Source organism: Myotis davidii, unplaced genomic scaffold, assembly GCF_000327345.1.
Source record: "Myotis davidii unplaced genomic scaffold, ASM32734v1 scaffold81, whole genome shotgun sequence".
Lineage (NCBI taxonomy): Eukaryota > Metazoa > Chordata > Mammalia > Chiroptera > Vespertilionidae > Myotis > Myotis davidii.
The window spans coordinates 1,523,367-1,545,692 of NW_006291554.1; the positions used below are offsets into that span (position 1 = coordinate 1,523,367).

The 22,326-nt window shown below is 43.0% G+C and overlaps 2 protein-coding genes across 5 annotated transcripts in view; both read left to right on the top strand.

The window, feature by feature from the left end:
• The window catches only part of LOC102756212 (zinc finger protein 502), a 26,605-nt gene extending 4,421 nt beyond the window's left edge, over positions 1 to 22,184 (top strand). Inside the window, exons 1-3 of one of the 3 annotated variants that reach the window (XM_006765088.2) lie at positions 13,869 to 13,946; positions 18,709 to 18,820; positions 19,335 to 22,184. In XM_006765088.2, the coding sequence (XP_006765151.1) occupies positions 19,358 to 20,908 (1,551 nt within the window). In that variant the 5' untranslated portion in view covers positions 13,869 to 13,946; positions 18,709 to 18,820; positions 19,335 to 19,357 and the 3' untranslated portion in view covers positions 20,909 to 22,184. Of the gene's footprint in view, positions 1 to 1,679; positions 13,947 to 13,969; positions 14,765 to 15,102; positions 15,187 to 18,708; positions 18,821 to 19,334 lie in introns of those variants that run through there. The other 2 variants (XM_015564851.1, XM_015564852.1) reach the window with 2 other exon arrangements.
• The window catches only part of KIF15 (kinesin family member 15), a 66,730-nt gene continuing 59,182 nt past the window's right edge, over positions 14,779 to 22,326 (top strand). Inside the window, exons 1-2 of one of the 2 annotated variants that reach the window (XM_006765087.2) lie at positions 14,779 to 14,790; positions 18,938 to 18,943. The gene's annotated coding sequence lies outside the window, so the exon portion shown is untranslated. Of the gene's footprint in view, positions 14,791 to 18,937; positions 18,944 to 22,326 lie in introns of those variants that run through there. The other variant, XM_015564849.1, reaches the window with a different exon arrangement.

The window sequence follows — 22,326 nt, forward strand, 5'->3', positions numbered from 1 at the left end:
AGTAACCCCTTATTAGATGTAGCATTAGCAAATATGTTCTCCCACGAAATGGGGTTTCCTTGTTATTTTGCTGATGGTTTCTTTTGCTGCACAAAAGCTTTTTGTTTTGATGTAGTCCCATTTGTTTATTTCCTCTTTAGTTTCCAATGCCCTAGGAGCTTCGGCATATGTCTGAGATTTTGTTGCCTTTGGATTCCTCTAGTATTTTTATGGTTTACATACCATTATATTGGCTGGGCCACAAAAATATTCATTGTGGGCCGAGGGCTGTGAGTTTGATATGCTTGATGTAGAGCAACCAGAAACTAGTCAGAGTTTTATTTATCTATTTTTTTACATTTTATTGATTATTTACAGAGAGAAAGGGAGAGGGATAGAGAATTAGGAACATCGATCAGCTGCCTCCTGCACACCCCCCACCCGGGATGTGCCCGCAACCAAGGTACATGCCCTTGACTGGTATCGAACCAGGGACCCTTCAGTCCACAGGCCGACACTCTATCCACTGAGCCAAACCGGTCAGGGCTAATCAGAGTTTTAAAGCTTCAGGAAGCTTTGATGTTCTCGTGGTACTTTTTGCCACTGTGGAGCAGGTTACCCCATGTCTTACATTTAAATCAAAAAGGTCATCTTTCCCTGACAAAGGCAAGGCTGTTTCCTCAACACCGGGGGTAAGGTGTTTACTTAGTTCACAGTCGTCTTTAGTCCCTTCTAGTGTTGCCATCTATTACCATAGCAACTGCCATACCCTAAGGTTCATCTTTCCTTCTGGTCCCAGCACTGTGACCCACAGTACCACTGGTTAGGCTGTGCCTGCAACCAAGGTACATGCCCTTGACTGGAATCGAACCTGGGACCCTTGAGTCCGCAGGCTGACGCTCTATCCACTGAGCCAACCCGGTTAGGGCCAGAATTCATGTTCTTAACTGCTCTGCTACACTTAATGTTTTGGAGGCATTTGGCCACTGTGGTCCTCTTGGCATCCAGTGTGGCCGTTTCTGTCCATCTTATTCTCTCTTTGATATGCAGCATTCTCATATACAAAAGCCCAAGTTGCCCAGATCTTCATCCACAGGTAGGGCATCTCTCTAAGTAACTGGTGGGTTGGAAGCAGGTTCACACTAAGTGGACAAGGTGAGAAGGCAAGCCTGGGCACAGACTGGTCTTAATTGTGAGATCAGTCATCAGATAGCCGGAGCAGGCCTGCCTAGAGAAGGCTTCCCTGGCATAAGGCCGTGTGTTAAATGTCTCGTGGAGGGAAATGGAAGTGCTGGAAAGACCATGAATCAGTGGACTCTGCTCTAGGTGTGGGGGAGATCAGAGGCCAGGCAGAGGAACCTACAGAGGAGAGGTGGCGTGTGAGGGGATTCTTTTTTAATTTTATTATTATAGGGAGAGAGAGAGAGAGAGAAAGAAAGACAGACAGAGAGGAACTGATTTGTTGTTCCATTTATTTATGCATTCATTGGTTGCTTCTTAGCAGGGAGCAAACCCACAACCTTGGCATATTGAGACAACGTTCTAACTAACCAAGCTACCAGCCAGGGCCAGAGGTGTTCTTTCTTTGAATGAAGCCCTTCTACAGACACTGAAGTCACAGACCTCCTCACCTTTATGACTTTATGATCTTCTTCTTTTTCTAGGTTAGAAAAAGCTGACACTTGTATTTGTTGTTTCAGGTGCTGAGACCAAGAACCGACAATTATTGGTTCCCAAAACTGAAATATGTGATGAAGCAGAAAAACCCTTCATGATATCAGGAAGGATCCAGAAAGTTGACTCTCAAGGACCTGAGTTCGAAGAAGCCTTCAAAAAAGGGAACATGTTAAAGGGGCAGAGAATAAAGAGGGAAAAGAAAGACTTCAGGCAAGTGACAGTGAAGGACTGTCACGTACCTGGAAACGTCAAAGAAGAAGAAGACCAGAAATGTCAGAAATCTGGGGAAAGATACAACCGTAGTTCTGGCCCCGTTAAAAACCAGAAAAGCCAGCCTGGGCAGAAACCTTTTACTTGTAGTGTGTGCGGGAAAGGCTTTAGTCAGAGTGCTAACCTCGTGGTGCATCAGCGGATCCACACTGGGGAGAAACCCTTTGAGTGTCACGAGTGTGGGAAGGCCTTCATTCAGAGTGCAAACCTTGTTGTGCATCAGCGAATCCACACTGGACAGAAACCCTATGTTTGTTCCAAATGTGGGAAAGCCTTCACTCAGAGTTCAAACCTGACTGTCCATCAAAAAATCCACTCCTTAGAAAAAACCTTCAAGTGCAGTGAATGTGAGAAAGCCTTCAGTTACAGCTCACAACTTGCTCGGCACCAGAAAGTCCACATTACAGAAAAATGCTATGAATGTAATGAGTGTGGGAAAACATTTACTCGGAGCTCCAACCTCATTGTCCACCAGAGGATCCACACCGGGGAGAAGCCCTTTGCCTGTAATGACTGTGGCAAAGCCTTCACCCAGAGTGCCAATCTTATTGTGCATCAGCGAAGCCATACGGGTGAGAAGCCATATGAGTGTAAAGAGTGTGGAAAGGCCTTCAGCTGTTTTTCACACCTGATCGTGCACCAGAGAATCCACACTGCAGAGAAACCTTATGACTGCAGCGAGTGTGGAAAAGCCTTCAGTCAGCTCTCCTGCCTTATCGTGCACCAGAGGATTCACAGTGGTGATCTTCCTTACGTGTGTAATGAGTGCGGGAAGGCCTTCACCTGCAGCTCGTACCTGCTCATTCATCAGAGAATCCATAATGGGGAAAAACCGTACACATGCAATGAGTGTGGCAAGGCCTTCAGGCAGCGGTCGAGCCTCACTGTGCACCAGAGAACCCACACGGGGGAGAAGCCCTACGAGTGTGAGAAGTGTGGTGCCGCCTTCATTTCCAACTCCCACCTCATGCGACACCACAGAACCCACCTCGTTGAGTAACGTAAAGGAAGAGGAAGATCTCCAGGCATTGATCATACCTGCTACCCCCCTAATTAGACACCACTGCTGTGTTCCTCCTTTGTAAAAATGAGGCCTGCTATGGTCTGAAAGATAATAGTTTTCAGGAGTGCAGCACAAAACACAAGCATTTCAGAGGCTGACTTAAAATGAAAGCTAAGCCCCTAAAGGCGGGGACTTTGTTTTTAACTGTCCCCTAAGATGTGTGGTGTTGGAAATAGAATGTGGCTTTCTTAGAAATGGGTCATACAAAGCTAAATGATGACGATTCCACTTGGGGAAAGGTATTTTTAAACTAAATTTGTTTTTTTTTAAACTGGTAATTTCTTGAGCAACGGGCAGTTTATTGGTATAGGTCTACCTGGTGGAATTCTGGCGCTTTGAACCTTGTATCATAGCATTTGGGGTTAAGTAGTGACTAGTTAAGGAAACCACTTGGGGTAGCAATTCACCAACAACCCACCTATGAATATTAATAAGCTTTCCATTCCCTAGGTAATTAAAAATATATATTTTAAACCTTCTAACTGTCTACTGCTCCTCAAATGGACAGAAGTAGGAAAACGGCTGTTTCCCTCATTCTATACCTCATGAACCTTGGATGGGAGAGCGCTGGCGAGTCTCTTCTGACCCTTCCCCAGTCTGCATGGCCGAGCACTTGAGGTTTGATGGAGATTACACACGAGCCACAGATGCTGCTGGGCTGTACTCATTTGCTAAGATGAACAGCTCTCCAAAGAACCCACAGCTCCCACTGCATTCCATTTCAGTGAGCTGCTCTTGACGGCCCCATCCCAGGTAGGGGAGTCAAAGAACAAGCTGGCCTAGAGCCTGCCCATGTTTCCTCCGCTCACTGCTCAGGCCCAGCCAACTGGCTCAGTCAGTGTCATTCTCACTTTCTCTGTGGTCTTTAGAAGAAAAAATGGAGCCCTTCTAATTCTGAGAGGGCCAAAGAGGGAAAGGGAAGGAGAGGGAGGGTCAGAGTGGGATTCCTAAGGTCTTAATTTTTTGGGAGAAGTTCAAAGGTATTGGAATATGGAAACTTGGAAGGATGAAGAAACTGGCTAAGGTAAGGTACCTTTGTTACCACTGAGCCTTTACTCCTGGAAAATTATTTATAAAACTATGCAATAACTAGAGTTATGTAATATTGCCTTGTATTTATATAGAATTTTATTCTTTGTGTACCTTCATGTATAACATGAACCCAGCACTTATCTCATGTTTTTACATAGATCATTACCTTAATCCTTACAACACTGAAAGAGGGGTTTGCCCCATTTACCAGTGAGTGGTCATTTAAAGCAAGGCCATGTAACAAGTGACGAATGTTCAAATCTAAGACCTAAATCCAGATTCTCTTTGCTCTGCCATGCTGTTTGTCCAACCACCTGTAATCCCCACCCAGATCTGTGGAGAACCTGAGAAAGGGGTGTGTAGTCTGTTTTTAGGTAGGGATGGTGACCGATTTCAGAGTGTGCCTTAGGCAGTGTGACCAGCAGCAAATCAGATTGGAATTTAAGTCTCCTGATTTCTGGGTCTGTCCACCACCACCCCTCTCAGCATGTAAGAGCATTTATAAATGCTGCACCTAGTAGTAAGCAGTTTGGTGCATACATTTATTGTCTCATTTCTGCAAGACTGAATGTTAATCAACATGGGGCTTTGTTGTTTATAGGGCACTTTCATATACAGGAGACATATGCAAGAAAGCTTATTCAGCTCCTCTTTTTCTCCCTTCCAACATTGTCTCATCAGAGCACACGCAACTTCCTTTCCCAGTGCCACTCTAAGTCATATGGACACAAACACAAGAAATCAGTAGGATTCAAAAGTAAGGATAAAAAATGCTCACTGATCCTGATCGTGACTTCTATGTTCCCCTGTCTGGGGGTGGAGAGAACCAGCGATAACACCACATGTCTCTGCTGACCACGATCAGGAAGCTGAAAAGGAGGAGAGCAAGTGTGAAGTTTTGGGATAAGTCTCTGACCTTGAAGATAGCACAAGAGGCCAATGGTGTACTTTCCTGGAAGATAGCACCTTGAATTTATAAGCATTAAGACAGGTAAACTGTTTTAGCTTCACATTGTATATTCATCCTCATAATTGAATACTCAGTCATGGATGATTATAATGTCCTGGCTTAAGATTTCCATTCATAGGTGTTTCAGAAAGCCACCCAGATGCTAGGTTTGGGAATTGGTGACTAAACCTTGCAGTAAAGCAGTAGTTTTCAGCCATGGCTACATATCAGAATCACTTAGGGCTCTTTAAAAAATTTTCTGTTTCCCAGCCCTCATATTTTGAAATCTCTGAAGGGGATCCATTGTGCAACCAAGGTAATGAGCCACTGCAGTCAAGTGAAGCCTGCAGGCCAAGGTGTGTGTAATCCAATGCGGTGGGAGGCGGGGATGGAAGATCTGGAGATGCAGTGTTCTAAGTGGTTTCAGCAAAACCATTGGCTGCCCTGGGGTCCTTCTATTAACCCTTGTTAAGATTCTGTGACCTAACTTACTTTATTTGTATTTTAAGTGAATGTATCAAGTATTTATATGAGCAGACTAGGTTTTACATGTGTTTCTGTTCCTCATTTATGACCTTTTAGATTTCTGCTTGTATTTCATCTCCAGATCTGAGATTTCACAGACCTGTACCCAGGGTCAGAACCCCCAATCCTGCACAAATCATGTGAACCTAGTGGATTGAGTACTAGACAGGTACTCCTCCCCAAATAATAACTCTTCCTCCCAATTCAACTCCAACCCTGAAATAAATTACCTCCCACTGTTTTCTGTACAGTTTGGTGGGGGAGGAGTGACTATCCTCACTGGCAGAGCTGGCTTCCGTTTGGGGATTTCTCCATTTTCCTTTGGCTGGCTAGAAGTGGATGAGAGCTTTGAAGCCTCATTTTCTTTGTATTAAGAGCTGTCAGACTTGTAGTTGTCAAAGAGCCAGGCTTAGTGATGGGCATTAAGGGTGGAGCAGGGAAACCTATCCCCATTCTTAAATGAGACCAACAGATGTGTATTAAGCGGAGCACGGTGATGTGAAAGTGATAATGCGGTTGGATGTACTTTGGGAGTGTAGGGGAAAGACTTGATCAGCACACGCATACACAAACACAGTTGGCTGTGAATTTCTCCAGGCTCAGGAAGAAGTGTGCTTGGGCAAAGCTAATCCTTCCTCTGTGATCTGGAGCCCATCTCTTCCTTGCCGAGGCAGGTGTCCTCCCATGTCTGTCACTTCTCCACTTGCTCCATCCAGTGTGCCTGACCTTTCTGAGGTCACAGCCTCTTTGGGACTATGATGGAGGTTGTGGATCCTCTTCTGGAGACATGCAGATGGCATATTCAGTTTTGTGCTCATTTCAGGGACATTTAGGCTCCCTGAGGCCAATCCATGGAGCCTCTAGAGCAGTGGTTCTCAACCTGTGGGTCGCGACCCCTTCGGCGGTCGAACGATCCTCTCACAGGGGTCGCCTAAGACCATCCTGCATATCAGATATTTACATTACGATTCATAACAGTAGCAACATTACAGTTATGAAGTAGGAATGAAAATAATTTTACGGTTGAGTCACAACATGAGGAACTATATTTAAAGGCCAGAAGGTTGAGAACCACTGCTCTAGGGCCTAAAGTCTCACCTGGGGATGCACATCCATCACCAGTGACATTTTAAAAAATGAAGGTAGCTGAATTTTGCTTCTGGCTTCCCTCCCTTAGCAAATCGCGGCATGGTCCAGCACCCAGACTAGAACTCCAGGAGGCAGTCCTGGCTTCCTGTGTATCATATACAAAATTACCTACTGTCTTTGTAGCAAACATGGTCCTAGACCTTGGATGCTAGAGCAAACAGGTCTAACAAACCCTCTTCTCACATCTTTTGTGAGAAACTGTCTGGATCCCTTAACGTGATTTACTAAGCTCTTCATAGTCTCTTTCTGGCCTACCCTCTACTTTCTGTGCACCTTTTACTGCGGTCTGGAGGCATTTGCTGGCTGTTCCGTGTGCCTTTGCTCTCCCTGTCCTCGGTGCCTGCAGTACCTCACCACCACTCCGCCCAGCCCTGCCTACTTAGCATACTTAGCTTTCTTTCAAGATTTGGTTCAAGTCCCATCTCTGGGAAACCTCTCGTCCTATGGTGAAGGGCATGTTTAGAAATATATTTAGAAATATAGAAGAGCATGACATGATAGGTATCCAGAGTTTTACTTTATGCTTTGAAATGAAAAACATCTGTATTCAAAATTGTGTACATAGTACAATTCTTACGTAATGATACATATACTAGCAAAAAGCATATAGATAAATTACCTGAAAGAAATAGAAGAAAAGTTTTTAAGTGGTTAAGTGACTTGTTCACAGCCATACAGATGGTAAATTGCAGAGTTTAGGTTCAAACCCAGGTCCTGTGAAGAATTGAATTATGGGTGATTAAAAGTTTTTTTTAAAAGTAATTTACATATTTCCTATAAGGAATAAAAATTTTATAATGGAAAAAATGAGTTATTTATTATATTTGCATCCTTCGTTTTTATTGTATTAACTGTAAAAATGATCTCAGTTCCCACTTTGTAAGATGTGGGATGCACCCTGTCCCTTTTCTCCTTCCCTTTTCTACGTCTCTGCCTCTGACAATGTCACGTCTGAAAGCTCTTGAATTCTGTTCTGGAACCATAGTTAGTCTTTTTTCTATGCTTTTTGATTTGTTTTAAAAGTTGAAAATAAGCAGTATGTATCATGACTGTGTACGTGTTGTTCACTGCAGATTGAGTATTAGTTATATTTCCATTTTGGAACAACGTTTTGTTTTCACTGAAGTTTCTAGTTGCCTTCTTTCCTGCTTGTATTGGTTGCTTTTAGTACATCAGTGTTTTTTCAGCTTCTCCATCCAGTTACTCTGTTAAGTCCTCTTTTTCCCCCGTGTATTGCCTTCCTGATACCTGTAGCCTCCTACTCTTGTCCATCCTTGATGGTCTTTCTGCCTTCAGTTCTGTTGATACACAGGGCTCTGTTGTGTCCTGAATTCCATCTCTTCCGCTTTCTCCCCTTACTCCCTCATTTTACTGCAGCGCATCCTCAAGTCACTTGTCAAGAAAGAGTATGAGGCAAAATTGTGGAATTCATACTGGAGAGAAGCCCTCTCAATGTAAGAACTATCTCAAACTCTGCCCTCACCTTGATTGGTAGTTTGACGGGCTCTGGAATTCTAGATTGACATTTTCCTCAGGAGTTTGTGGATGTCTGATTCCAGTCTGAGTCATACTTCTTTGATAATCAGTAAGTAGTATCTGCATCATTGTGACCTGTTCCCTCGCTCCAAGGCTGGAAGCTTTTAAAGTCTCCACTTTATCCTGGGTGTACTCAATTCCCTAACGTTCTTGCTGGAATTTCTCAATTTAATGACTCAGGTACTTCTACTCTTGGAAATTTTCTTCTTGTGTTATTTGGCAGTTCCTCCTTTCCATATATTTTTTTCCTATTTTTACTCTTTCTGTTAATCCTGAATTCCTGTCAATTAAATGTTGGACCTTCTGGATTGAACCTTAACTACTTTCTCGATTATTTCTATTTCTTTGTCTTTTGCCATTTTCTGGTAGAGTACCTTGATTATTTTTCAACCTTTCTAGTGATTTTTTTTATTTTGCAGTAGTTTAGTTTTTAAGTTTTTTCTTGTTTGTTCCTTTTTGTAGCATACTATCCTCATTTTAGAGATGCCTCTCAAATCTGAGTATTCTAATTAAGTTTTCTTTCTTTTTTAAAAAAATATATATTTTATTGATTTTTTACAGAGAGGAAGGGAGAGGGATAGAGAGTTAGAAACATCGATGAGAGAGAAGCATCGATCAGCTGCCTCCTGCACACCCCCTACTGGAGATGTGCCTGCAACCAAGGTACATGCCCCTGACCAGAATCAAACCTGGGACTCTTCAGTTCCCAGGCCAACGCTCTATCCAGTGAGCCAAACCGGCTAGGGCAAGAGTTTTCTTAAAAGCCTATTCTGTCACCTGAATTACCTCACCCCCTTCATGCCCTGCCTGAGTCCTTTTTGTCTCTTTGTCTTATTCACTCATTGGAGACTTTCCTCAAATACATGATGATTCTTACTGATGCACTTGTATGTACATATGGAAAGCCCAGTCCAGACCTCTCAGTGGGAGTGGGATAAGCTCTGTAAGAGGCCTCCCTTTAAAATGACTGGTAGGGAGCAAGTTGTTTCCCGAAACCTGTAAGTGCCAGAACGAAGGGATCTTTCGTCTGGGCCTCTTACATTTCTTTAGCAAAAAATTCTCTGATGTTTTTGTCTGGAGATTGGATGCTGTAAGTGCTTCTCTAGGAGTGGGAGGGAAGGGTATCAAGGCTTAGTACAGACTTAGTTGCAGCCCCACTTCCCTTCCACCCTTCACTGTACTTGGGGTTTCCAAGTCCTAAGTCTCTCTGGCGGTTGGCGGGGTAGATCAGTTACCTCCTTCAGTTGTATTGCCCTCAGCAAGTGTCCCAAGCTGGTATTCCCTCCACCCCACTTTCTCAGTGATCACCTACCCATTTTCTGTCTTCTAGAATTTGCTTATCTTATCCCATCATCGTTATTCATACATTTTGAACCATTTTAACCCATTATCATTTTAGGGGAAGCTCAACCGTTTAAAAAAAAACGTTGCTATGGTTTGATACAGTAGTGCCCTTTCAGAAAGTTATCCTGAAAGTGAATATTGTAAAATGATTTATATATTTGTCAATTATTATTTTACATTGAAAACAACCAAAGTGACCAGTAATAGAATGATTAAATTATGCAGCCACTAAAAGTCATAATTTAAAGAATATTTAAATTATGCAGAACTACAAAATTAAAAGAGAGCCCAGTTTCTTAAAATTTTTATTTATTGAATTTAGAGAGAGGGAGAGAGAGCAAAACATCATTTTGTTGTTCCACTTCCTTACGTATTCATTGGTTGTTTCTTGTATGTGCCCTAATGGGATTGAACCCGTAGCCTTGGTGTATTGGGACAACGCTCCAACCAACTGAGCTACTTGGCTGGGACTGAGACCCAGTTTTCCTAATTGTACACGCATAGAAAAGATCTGAAGGAAATAAGTACATCGGGTATTAACAGTGGTTAAGTTTTCCTGTATTGTCTACATTTTTTACAATGAGCCTGAATCTTTTATCAGGAAAGGGGGAATTAATAAAAGGGGAAGATCACGGCTTGTGCAGAGTGGTGAGATGTTCTTGTGGAGTGTGGAATATGTAGTAGGGAGCAGCAGAGTGTGGAGGCTTGGCTGGTGAAGGAAATCCTGGAGACCACACAGACAGCTTTTGTCAGAGTCCAGAAGAGACCATGGGGTTCTGACCTAGTCACTAGCAGGGGCTCAGAGTAAGGACAGATGGAATGAGTAGGCCTTAGGGGCAAGAAGCAAAATTCCCAAGCCAGACATCCAGACCTCCACATCCTGGTGAGATGTGACCTGTGACAAATGGGGCCTTGCCCAGACCTGACCGTCCCTGGCTTCCTTGGGCCTCAGTGAGGCCACCCTGTGTGTTCACAGTGGCCAACATAACTATGATGTTGGGAGGAGACGAGGGGGGCAACCCAAGGTTGTAACCACCCCATTAGTTGAGGGGCTCCTGTGTGCTAGGCACCATGCTAAATGCCATATGACTTTTATCTCATTTAACCCTCACCTCAGGAGGGAAGTCTTTTTATCCCATTTACAAAGCCAGGAGTCACAGTCAGGATTAGAACAACTCTGAAGCCAAAGCCCCTTTCTCCCAAGATACTTCCTCAGTGTGTCCCCAGGGACCCCTCTCCTTATCTAAAGTTGTGGTGCAAAAGCAAACAATGAAGAGTAAGTCTCCCAACCCAGAGATAACTTCAGTAAAAAATAAAAATAAAAATTGATGGTCCTTCCAGAGATAGTCCATGCAATTGTGATAGTCTGTATCACACCCCCTCCCTACATACAGGAGTTTATGATGCACATTGTCTATACCTTGCTTTTTCACATGTCTTGGAGATATTTCTATATTAGCCTATATAAGATCTACCTCATTCTGTTTTTCACTGCTGTGTGACCTTCCATTGTGTGGATGTGCTGTGATTCACGTAGCGAGTGCCCTGTTGGTGGACATGTAGTTTCTTTCCTGTCTTTTCCTATGACAACAACAACATGCTGAACACCCCGGCACACTCTCCTTTGATATGTGTGCCACTTTGCAGGATAAATTGATAAAGGGTAAGGGCATTTGATATTTTAATAGAAATTGCAACTGTGGTTCCCAGTATGTGTATGAAAATGCCCATTTCCCCGAATCCTCTGTAAAACTATTGTTTGGACTTCTGATCTGATAAGTGAAAAATGCTCTCACGTTTTACGTTCATTTATGAGTGAAACTGGCTATCGTGTCTCGTGCTTAAAAGCCATGTATATTTTCTTTTTGAATTTGCATTGCTTGTTTATGTTCTTTAACAGTTTCTGTTGTGTTGTTGATCTGTTTAAGAAATGATTTGTACAAACTATAGTAAAGAAATTACTCTTTTATTTGCCATATGTGTTGCAAATATTTCCCCCAGTTTATAGTTAGTCCTTTTACCTTAATATTTACAGTTTAGTGTCAAATCAAAGACTTCCCATCTTCAAGACTATACAAGTTCCCATGGCATAACCCTTTGACTAGTCTACTTTGAGATAGGTCCATTTGAAATTCATTTTGGAGTAAGGACCTCTTAGGGTCTTGGCCCCACCTCCGCCCCTTTTCTCCTTGGTTCAGTGAGAGGAACTCAGGTGGAGGACCACCAAGATGAAGACACCTCCCTAGAGCTGCCCAGTGACAGCCTGCAGCCAGGGCCCTGGCAGGTTCACTGAGCCCATCTCATTTGGTGAGCTAGGGGTGGGGTGGGGATTGGGATGGCAGGGGAGAGGGCAGCTGGTGGAGGAAAAGGGAAGGTCCTGAAGGGCAAAGGTGTGCTGAGGGGTGTGGGGGTGGAGATGGGTAGAGAGGATGATGCTGTAGTCAAGCTTTGGGAGGGAAAACAAAGGAGAGGCTGTAGCCTGAGGTCAGTGAGGGGAAGGAGGAGGTTGCAACAAGGATGGGGAGTGATGGGAGTGGTTGGGATGAGGCCAGGGCCTGCAAGGGAAATAGAGGCAATGGGGAAGGGGAAGAGTGGAGACATGGGAGGGGGTGGCAGGCAGGGAAAGGGATCAGACAGTGTGTGTGTGTTTGGGGCAGAAGGGGTTGAAAAGGAGGGGATCAGGCCATGCTTGGGTGGTGTCCAAGACCCTGAGACCCTCCGTTCCTGCCCAGCTGATTTATCTGGCATTGGGTGGATGGGGCATAAACCAGGCCATGTTTCGGGACAAGATGAGTCTCTCAGACCTTGTGGTGGGGAAGCAGCATTCTAGGCTGGCCCTGCCCCTCACTCATCAACAGCCCAGGACAAATCCCTAACCCTTTTGCACATCAGTTCCTTCCCTGACCTCCACTCGGGTTTAAGCTTGGGATGAAGTGGATTTGAAATGTCTTTGTAACCGTTGAAAGGCTGCCTAGTTGCACAGACCTGCCATATTTCAGCTGGAGGACAGGGTCAGAATGGGCAAAAGAAAGCGAAGCCTCAGTTGATTGGAAAGACATTTTTACTTTCACAGTTGATCAGGGGGTACAGTTTCTGGCATAGATGTGGACAGGAGACTCTGAGCAGCCATTCGTTTTTGTCCCCTGGTGGTGGTGGGCCCTGAACTGGGCAGAGACTGAAGCCAGCAAAGGCCTCAGTCTAGCACAGTCCATCCCCAGGAGCTGGGCTGAATCCGTCACCACTGCTGGGAGTTACATATTCACCCAAAACTTCGACAGTAATAAGCAGAGGCCTTGGCTGATGAGGGGATAGGAACAGGTCAGAGAGGGAAGATGTGAAGCCATAACTCAGGTCAACCAAGGTAGAATCTGTTTAGAATGAAGTCCTAAGAGCCACTGTGCTAAGGGAGGAGCCAGATGGTTCTGTGACCCTGAGGCCAGAGCAGCTGTGAGGGGATGTCTCAGGAGGTAAGAATCTGGCAGGAGCAGTTAGATGGCCCCTGAACCCAACAGCTGTCGGGGCTGGAGCGGCTGCCAGAGGCTGGGGTGGGATGGTGAATGGTGTTTACTGTCCCTTCAGGTAACACTTCAGTGTGTGGGGACCTAGATTGGGAAACTTGTCCATTATTCTAACTAAAAAGTAGATCATTCAAGGTTCTTCGTCAGGGGCTTTTAGCAGGTGGGATCTACTAGTCCCTTACAGAGACAGTCCATTGTGACTCCTACCCAGCACCCTTTCCCGCCCTAATGCCCCACCTACAGTTTAATGAGGGACGAGGTCGTCACTGCGTTCCGGGACAACGTAGTATTTCTGGGATATCAGGATGCAGCTGGAGGGAAACCAGGTCAGAATTCCTTTTTTTTTTTTTTTTTAAATAAATTTTATTTTTTAATACATTTTCACATATTTCAGAGAGGAAGGAAAAGGGAGAGAAACATCAATGATTAGAGAGAATCATTGACTGGTTGCCTCCTGCAAGCCCCGCACTGGGGATCGAGCCTACAACCCAGACATGCGGTTTGATTCTTCACCAGGAATCAAACCCAGGAAGAAGAGAGAGAATCATTGATCAGCTGCCCCCTGCACACCCACTACTGGGGATAGAGCCCGCAACTGGGGCATGATGTGCTCCCCACCGGAATCGAACCTGAGACCCTTCAGTCTGCAGGCAGACGCTCTATCCAGCGAGCCAAACCAGCCAGGGCCGAATTCCCTTCTTTAAGGCTCTTGGGGAGATAGATGCTCCTCCTGCTTCCTAGAGAAGCAGCCTAGAGATGCACGAGGGGGAGGGTGTCAGGGCCGCTGGTGACGCACTTCCTGCCGCGCCACTGCCCTTCCGGCCGAGGCAGGTTTCTCTGCGCCCGGGGATTGCTGGCCCGGCTGGCACCGCAGTAACCGCCCCGGGGCAACTCCGGGATCACGGTGAGCGGGCGGGGCCCAGGGAGGGGTGTCAGCGCGGCGGAGGGCCAGGGGGTTAGAGAGGAAGCCTGCGCCGGCCTCGTTCTCCCGGCGGCCTCAGCGCTGCTCTCACGGGGCCCCAGCTCAGGCCGCGGGCCCAGCCCAGAGGAGACGGTTGAGAAGATGGAGTAAATGAACGGGTGATTGAGTGATAGGTAAATGGTCGGAAACGAAACCCCGGGTCTGGGTCTGGATACCACCGACTCCCCCAATCAGTCCTGCAGCCCAGAAGCTTTGTGGGGACCGTGGACTAGGAGACGGCAGATACTGCTAAGCCCACGCGGTGGAGGGTGTCGAGACCTTGGTTATGTAATTCATGGGGCTGCAGAGGCGGTTGGTTGATTTCTACAGTTAGACTGTCTAGTACTCCTTGCCTTCCTTTCTTTCCAAGGCTCAGTTGACAGATTGTATGTTACAGCATGTATGCGGACGTCAATGTCTTCCGTCAAAATTTTACTGTTTATTGCCAAATATTACGCAGAATTCAGGTCACGGAATGAGTGACGTTGGCGCCTGCCAAATGAGAAGATACTTCCGGTCTGGAAGTGTGTGTGTGTGTGTGTGAGAGAGAGACACTGAAGCAGTTGAGCCAATTTATTTAACCTTCTCAGTAACTTATTATCTGTAGTTTTGAAAGAGGAAATTGAGGTACAGAGAATAGATAAGTTGCTAGTAAGTGGCCGAAAGCTGCAGCAGAGATAAATCCACTGTGCAACTGCAGCCTCGGTGAATGGTACTTGGCCAACTAACCAATTCAAGAAGGGCTTCAGAGAAGAGTACATGTAAGTGTGATCTTATTGAAAGAACTGTGGTTTCAAATTCTTGGAAAAAGCTACCTGGCTTGCCCAGAACACTTCAGCTAATTATTGAGGGGATGAAGAGATGGCAGTGGGGAGAAAGCTTACAAGGTAGAGGGTGAAGCCCACGCCCAATTACTGTTTTATCCCACATTTTAATATTTCTAATATCAGAATGTGACTCACCATCTGTACTTCTTTATTTTTTACCATCTGTACTTATACCATAGTTTAGTTGGTAGTGATTTTTCATTTTCTTAGGAACAGTCAGGTGTCTTAGACTCAGTGACATGATATCTGACTTGGATTCTCTGTGCCTGCAGCAGCCAAGGCAGAGCACACCCGGCAGAGTCTTCAGAAGTCGAAGTCAAGGTATCCCTCCATGAATGCCAGCAGAGTCCTCTCCAGTATTGCCTCTAAGAGTCCTGCTGTGTTTTATAGTCCTGTAGCTTCCCAATTACTTTTAACAGGGTGAAACTATTTAAAGCTTCTTTCCTTTTACCTTTCAGTATAATACCCATCTAACCCCAAGTCTGGATTCAAACAGAGTCTTTTTAGCATCTTAAAATCACCAACACTCAGATTATGCCACACTAGGCATTTGTGGAAACACCTGTAATTCCTTTCTGGGGAATTTATCCACAAGAGAGTAGGTAATCTGTGGCTCATGTTTTTGTAAAAAAATAAAATAAAAAATGAAAAAAAATTTTTTTTAAATCCTCACCGGAGAGAGATATTGATTGGTTGCCTTCCGTAACTGGGGCTGAGGATCAACCTGCAACCAAGGCAGTACCCTTGATGGTGCACAGACCGACGCTCTAGCCACTGAGTCACGTTGGCCAGGGCTAAAAATGATTTATTAAAACAGGTAAGTTCATTTGTTTACATATTTCTGGTTCAGTTTTCAGACTGTAAAGGCAAAGTTGAATGGTGACAGAGAGTGAGGCCAATATAACCTAAACAGGAAGACTAAAATACGTACTTTATAGCCCTTTACAGAAAAAAGTTTGCAGTTTGACAGAAACAAACTGCTGACAGCTACGATGATCCACAGTTGGAGAAGGGAGTATTGTCTCCAAGCTGTCTTCTCCTTAGGCCTTAGGATCAAACATAATAACTCTTAACTCCTGTTGAGTGCTTATATTGTGGCAGATCGCCATAAATGTTTTACATTAATTAAGTCATTTATCTAGGATTTACAGAATGTTAGAGCTAGAAGAACTCATGTACATTATCTAATTTGTCACTTTTTTCAGTTAAATAGCCTATCGTGTAGGCCCAATTACATGGGCTATGACATAGCAAAGTTTCCTTCCTGACTGCTAATCCAATCCACTTTAATCTTACTCTTAATGGGAGGCCAATACCATATCCATTTGATCTACCTTTTGTTTTTATTTTATGGTGAGATCTGTCATTTTCAAAAGAATGATTTCTCTGACTATAAAGGTAATGCATGTTTATTGTAGGAAAAGTGAAATATATGAGAGAGTGTAAAGGACAAAGTAACCTATTATGTCCTAGAGATATTATGTCCTAGAGATAACCTATTAAATGTCCTAGAGATCAGTGTGTTAGCATTTGATGGGTTTTCTTCCGTCCTTTGTGTGTGTGTTTGTAAATATCTGTGTATTAATAGTTTCTGTTTATTGAATGCTTACTAATGTTGGTATGCATATTTTTTGTTTTACTGTTTGTATCCTATTCTAATATATTGTATTTTCTCATGAATTGTCTTTGAAAACATGATTTTTAATAGTTTCAAAATGTCATATTTATATGACTTCAGTGTTTTTTGCCTGTTTTTTTTTTTTACAATTATAGTAAGAGGATGATCTTTGTACATAAATCATTGTGCTTCTCTCTGATTATATTTTTCACTTTTCTTCTCATTAGAAGAGTTGTTTATTTTTTTTGGAATACTTTCAAGTATTGCAAAAAGGCCTTAAAGCAAAATTTTCCATAATCTTATTCCTCAGAGATGATCATGGTTAACAATGTGATACATATTGTTAGAGACTTAAGTTAGTTTTAAAAAAATAAGACAAAATGTGATAATTGAAGAAATTTGGGAACTAGAGGGAAAAATCATTCAGAATTTACTAGATCGTTATAGTGATTGAAGATTAATTTTCCTTCTTGGTCTTAGGCATGTGTATATTTTAACATATAGGATGTTATGGTGTACTTGAAATTTTAATATCCTGCATTTTTCCATAAGTATTTTTCCAATTGGTCACGTATTTTTATATTTTACTTTAATCTTAATGCCTATATAATTTCTACCAAGTGGAAATACTATAGCCAAAACCGATTTGGCTCAGTGGATAGAGCGTCGGCCTGCGGACTGAGGGGTCCCAGGTTCGATTCCGGTCAGGGGCATGTGCCTGGGTTGCGGGCACATCCCCAGTGGGAGATGTGCGGGAGGCAGCTGATCGATGTTTCTCTCTCATCGATGTTTCTAACTCTCTATCTCTCTCCCTTCCTCTCTGTATAAAATCAATAAAATATATTAAAAAAAAAAGAAATACTATAATTTGCTAAGCCTCGGTGTCTCATCAATAGAAAATTGTGTTTCCTACAACATTGCAGGGCTTTTTTCTTCTTTTTAGCAGTTAATGAAAGGATTCAGTCATTTTCCTCTCTGGAAAGTTACTTCTCTATGAGAATGCTCTAATAGTGGAATTAGTGGGCCAAACAATATAGGCATTTTTATTACATATACCCATGACTTTGAGCATCTTCTGAGATACACTGCAGGTGTTGTATACTCATAATGAGTATTCTCATCTTAGTTCATACACTCACAAAATGGTGATCACTGGGTCACAAATGCAAATGAATCTACAACTTTAAGATCTGATACTTATTGCCCAAATACCTCTAGAAAGATGGTACCAGTTTACATTCCCACCGGTAATGTGTGAGAAACTTCTTTCCCCTGCACCTTTACTGGACTTAAGTTTTAGCATTAAAGACATTTCAATTTAAAATAAAAATTGATTCTTCAGCCTTGCTGGTTTGGCTCAGGGGATAGAGTGTTAGCCCATGGACTGAATGAAGGGTCTCAGGTTCGATTCTGGTCAAGGACATGTATCTTGGTTGCAGTCCTGAGAAGTCCACAGGACCAGCCTGATTATGTACTTCACCAGGCACAGTCTATTTTTTCATGCCTCTGAGCTCTCAATTATGGTATAAAAAAAAAAAAGTCTCAGTTTTCTTTGAAATAATGCTGCCAATTCTACTTCTCATGTCAAGGTTATATGAAGAATATGAAGAGACATTTTTGGATAAGCTTTTGGAATTTTGACATTCCAAACACCAGAAACTACTTTCATTTTTTCAACTCTTTTATAAGTAAAAAAATTACTTTACAAAGTGTTTTATTTAAACTGAAGCCTTTAAAAATATATATATCTTAATCATTTCACAAAGGGAGGGAGAGATTGCCCTGACCAGGAGTCGAACCATGACCTCCTGGTTCAGAGGTCAATACTCAATTGCTGAGCTACCCCGGCAGGGCTGTATCAGGCTAATGCATTAGCCTTGTTGTGACTCCCCTACAACTTCTCAATTTATTAATTGACTTTTCATACATATTATTGTATAATGGACAGCAGATACATATTAACTTGAATATTCCTGTCCACTTCTTAATTATCTTTACAAATAATATTCTTAATTATTCATCAATTACTTGAGTGTTTGTTATAATATCATTCTGTCTAGCTGTCACTTCTTGGAGAATTGACAGATGGAGTTTGTGAACCTAGAATGTTATAAGCCAACCCTGATTTTTGTTGATGCAGTCACATTGCTCATCTGACAAGTTTTGTGTGAGTCATTTAGTCTCCCTAGGCAACAGCTCTTTCTCATTTTTGTCTACTGGGACAGTGATATCCCATCTCTACCTGTTTCCCTGTGAGCAGGGCTCCCAGTTTTCCAACCTTGAAGTGTTTTATAATTAAAGCAAGGAGAAGATTTGTGGATGTTGAATATGCAAGGAGCTGAAAAGAGAGATTGGAAGATAGATTTTTCTAGGTGAGTTAGCAAGGTACAACCGGTGGGAGAAGCAGCAGGGCTTTGGAAATTTTACAAGAGAAACTGAATGAAGCTCAGGCGATTAAACTATCATCTCTTTAGGGTCGTTGCGGGTAGAACTGGGTATCTCTTGAGGACAACTTTTCCCCTGTACTCATTTTATCTCTTTTCCAGGATTTGCCATTTTACATTCTCCCACTATCCTCCATTCTTTTGATATAAAACATCCATGTTTCCTGTCTTGCCCTAATCATTAGCTTGTTGTTTGTTATTTTCCCCTTATCTCCATTGTCTCTGGTTCTCTCACTCTCTCGGTGTCTGTAGCTGCCCTTTCCATGGAATTCCTAATTAATGGTGATCACCTTATCCTGATATAGATCTCTTCTACCACTTGCAACTTTGAATTAGTTGTCCCACTTGCTTTTTACTGAGACCTGCAAAGTTAAGTCCCAGGACTTCAAGGGCCTTCACTTTGCCATGTATAAGAGAGATTGATTCTGATGGTTTCTTTCAGGTTGGGTGAACAAGTCTGCGCCAATGCAGGATGTCTGTGAAATTGAGTCACTGGGGACAGTAGGAAACAGACTCCAAGAGGATGAATCCCGGGATTCTACATTTGAACAAAAATATGCATGTGAGAGCATGAAGGAAAACTCTCCTGAAGAGGTGCCCAGGTCATGTTTTTTCCAGGAAGGAGGTTTTGGGGGAATAACTTTCATCCAAAAGGAAGCACTTCCTAAAATGATGAGCCAAGAATATAATTTTGAGAAGAGGTTGCTTTTGACCTCAAGCCTTGTTACTCATCTCAGGGTTTCTACAGAAGATAGTCTACATCAGTGGGAGACAAGTAGCATACACACCAATGAGATTTCAAACCAAAGTAAATGCTCAACCCTCTCCATTCGGAAAAAGTCTTGGAAATGTAACGAATGTGGAAAAACATTTACTCAGAGCTCATCCCTTACTCAACATCAGATAACTCATACTGGAGAGAGACCCTATGTATGTGAGGAATGTGGGAAAGCCTTTAGTTGTAATTCATTCCTTGTCCAGCATCAAAGAATACACACTGAAGTGAAACCATACAGATGTGAGCAATGTGGGAAAACATTTCGTTGTCGATCATTTCTTACTCAGCATCAAAGAATCCACACTGGAGAGAAACCTTATAAATGTAATGAATGTGGGAATTCCTTCCGCAATCATTCACATCTCACTGAACATCAGAGAATTCACACTGGAGAAAAACCTTATAAATGTAATAGGTGTGGGAAGGCATTCAATCAGAATACACACCTCATTCATCATCAGAGAATCCACACTGGTGAGAAACCTTATTCGTGCAATGAATGTGGCTCTTCTTTTCGTAAACACTCAAACCTTATACAACATCAGAGAATTCACACGGGAGAAAAACCCCATAAATGTGATGATTGCGGGAAAACTTTTCAAACAAAGGCAAATCTTTCTCAGCATCAGAGAATTCATACTGGAGAGAAACCCTATAAATGTAAGGAATGTGGAAAAGCTTTTTGTCAGAGTCCATCACTTATTAAACACCTGCGAATTCATACTGGAGAGAAACCTTATAAATGTAAAGAATGTGGCAAAGCTTTTACTCAGAGTACCCCACTCACAAAACATCAGAGAATTCACACAGGGGAGAGACCCTACAAATGCAGTGAATGTGGTAAAGCTTTCATTCAGAGCATTTGTCTTATTCGGCATCGGAGAAGTCACACTGGAGAAAAACCGTATAAATGCAATGAATGTGGGAAAGGGTTCAATCAGAATACCTGCCTCACTCAGCACATGAGAATTCACACTGGAGAGAAGCCCTATAAATGTAAAGAATGTGGGAAAGCCTTTGCTCATAGCTCATCTCTTACTGAACATCATAGAACTCACACTGGTGAGAAGCTCTTTAAATGTAGTGAGTGTGAGAAAACCTTCCGCAAGTATGCACACCTTAGCGAACATTACAGGATTCACACTGGTGAGAAGCCTTATGAATGCATTGAATGTGGAAAATTCTTCAGACATAGTTCAGTGCTTTTCAGACATCAGAAACTTCACAGAGGTGAATGAACCTGGCATTAGGTAATAGCAGTTTCTCAAGAAACAGTGGCTAGGAATCTGGCTGAGGAGTGGGGACAGGTATAGTTCCTGGAAGGAAGGATGAAATAGCCTTAAATGCTGCCCTCATAAGAGTATTTCCAGAAATATATGTAGGGGGTTAGAGAATGCAGAGCCTAGGTGGGCATCTGGGAGTACAGGGTAGAAAGGAAGTTCCTGCTTTTCAGATAAATCCTTGCTGCTTGCCACTGCTCTCTTCTTATGTGACTCTCAAACCTTGAGGTGCCATTTGTTAAGTTAGTGTCTGTCTTTCCCTTACTACACTCACCTATCTTCCCAAATTGTCATGTATGTTCACTCACCAGTTGGCTTAGATGCTTTTCCAAACTCTCATTTTGAAAGTGGCAGCAGTTTAAGGTAGTGCTAAGTAGCCTCTAGATTTCTGAGGCACCTCTGACCATGTTACTGTGGGGGAAGCTGCTCACCCTGTGGAAGTGGTCCCATAAAGGGGAGACAGAAACAAGTGAAAGATGGTCCATATTCATTTACCAATGAGATATGGACCAAGAACGGGTGATCTCAACATGTACGTTGGTAAAGAAGGCTTTTATCAGAATGAGGGAGATCTTTCCTGATCCTATTAAGCTGAAGAAAGAAATAGGTCAAGAGAGACTTTTCTTGAATGATGCCACTTCTGGGAAGGCCATGGGGAGGAAGGCCCAACCTCTGTTCGAGAGAAACAGTAGCTTATCCAGGATGGAAATGTCCTGTGCTTGGCTAGTGATCATAAGCCACAGAGCAGGAAACCTGCTTATGCCTGAGCAAGCCATCAGCATACCACTGGCCTAGACAGAGGTGTACACCTTTCTCTTGAGCTTATAAATGTGGCTGGGTTACTGGTTCACAGGGAATCGGGGAGAGGAACCCACTAAGATTAACTGTCTAAACCAAATGGAATTCAACTCAGTTTGTTTGCCTTTAAGGAGAAGAAAGCGTTAGCGAAGAAGGAAGACAGCCTTTTAGATTGGCTGGAGTTGGGGGATGCTGCACCAGGCCTAATGAAAGTGTTGGTCACTAGTTGGGAGGGCTAGGTTTCATGTAATTATGCCACTTGGTGGTATAATACAGATTTGTTAGGTCTCAGGTGTTTCTAATTTTATTGGGCATATGTTGTCCTGGATATTTACCCTTAGGTACAGATTAGGAGTATCTAGGGCAGTGATTGCGAACCTATGACATGCGTGTCAGAGGTGACACGCGAACTCATTTTTTTTGGTTGATTTTTCTGTTAAATGGCATTTAAATATATAAAATAAATATCAAAAATATGAGTCTTTGTTTTACTATGGTTGCAAATATAAAAAAAATTCTATATGTGACACCGCACCAGAGTTAAGTTAGAGTTTTTCAAAATGCTGACACACCGAGCT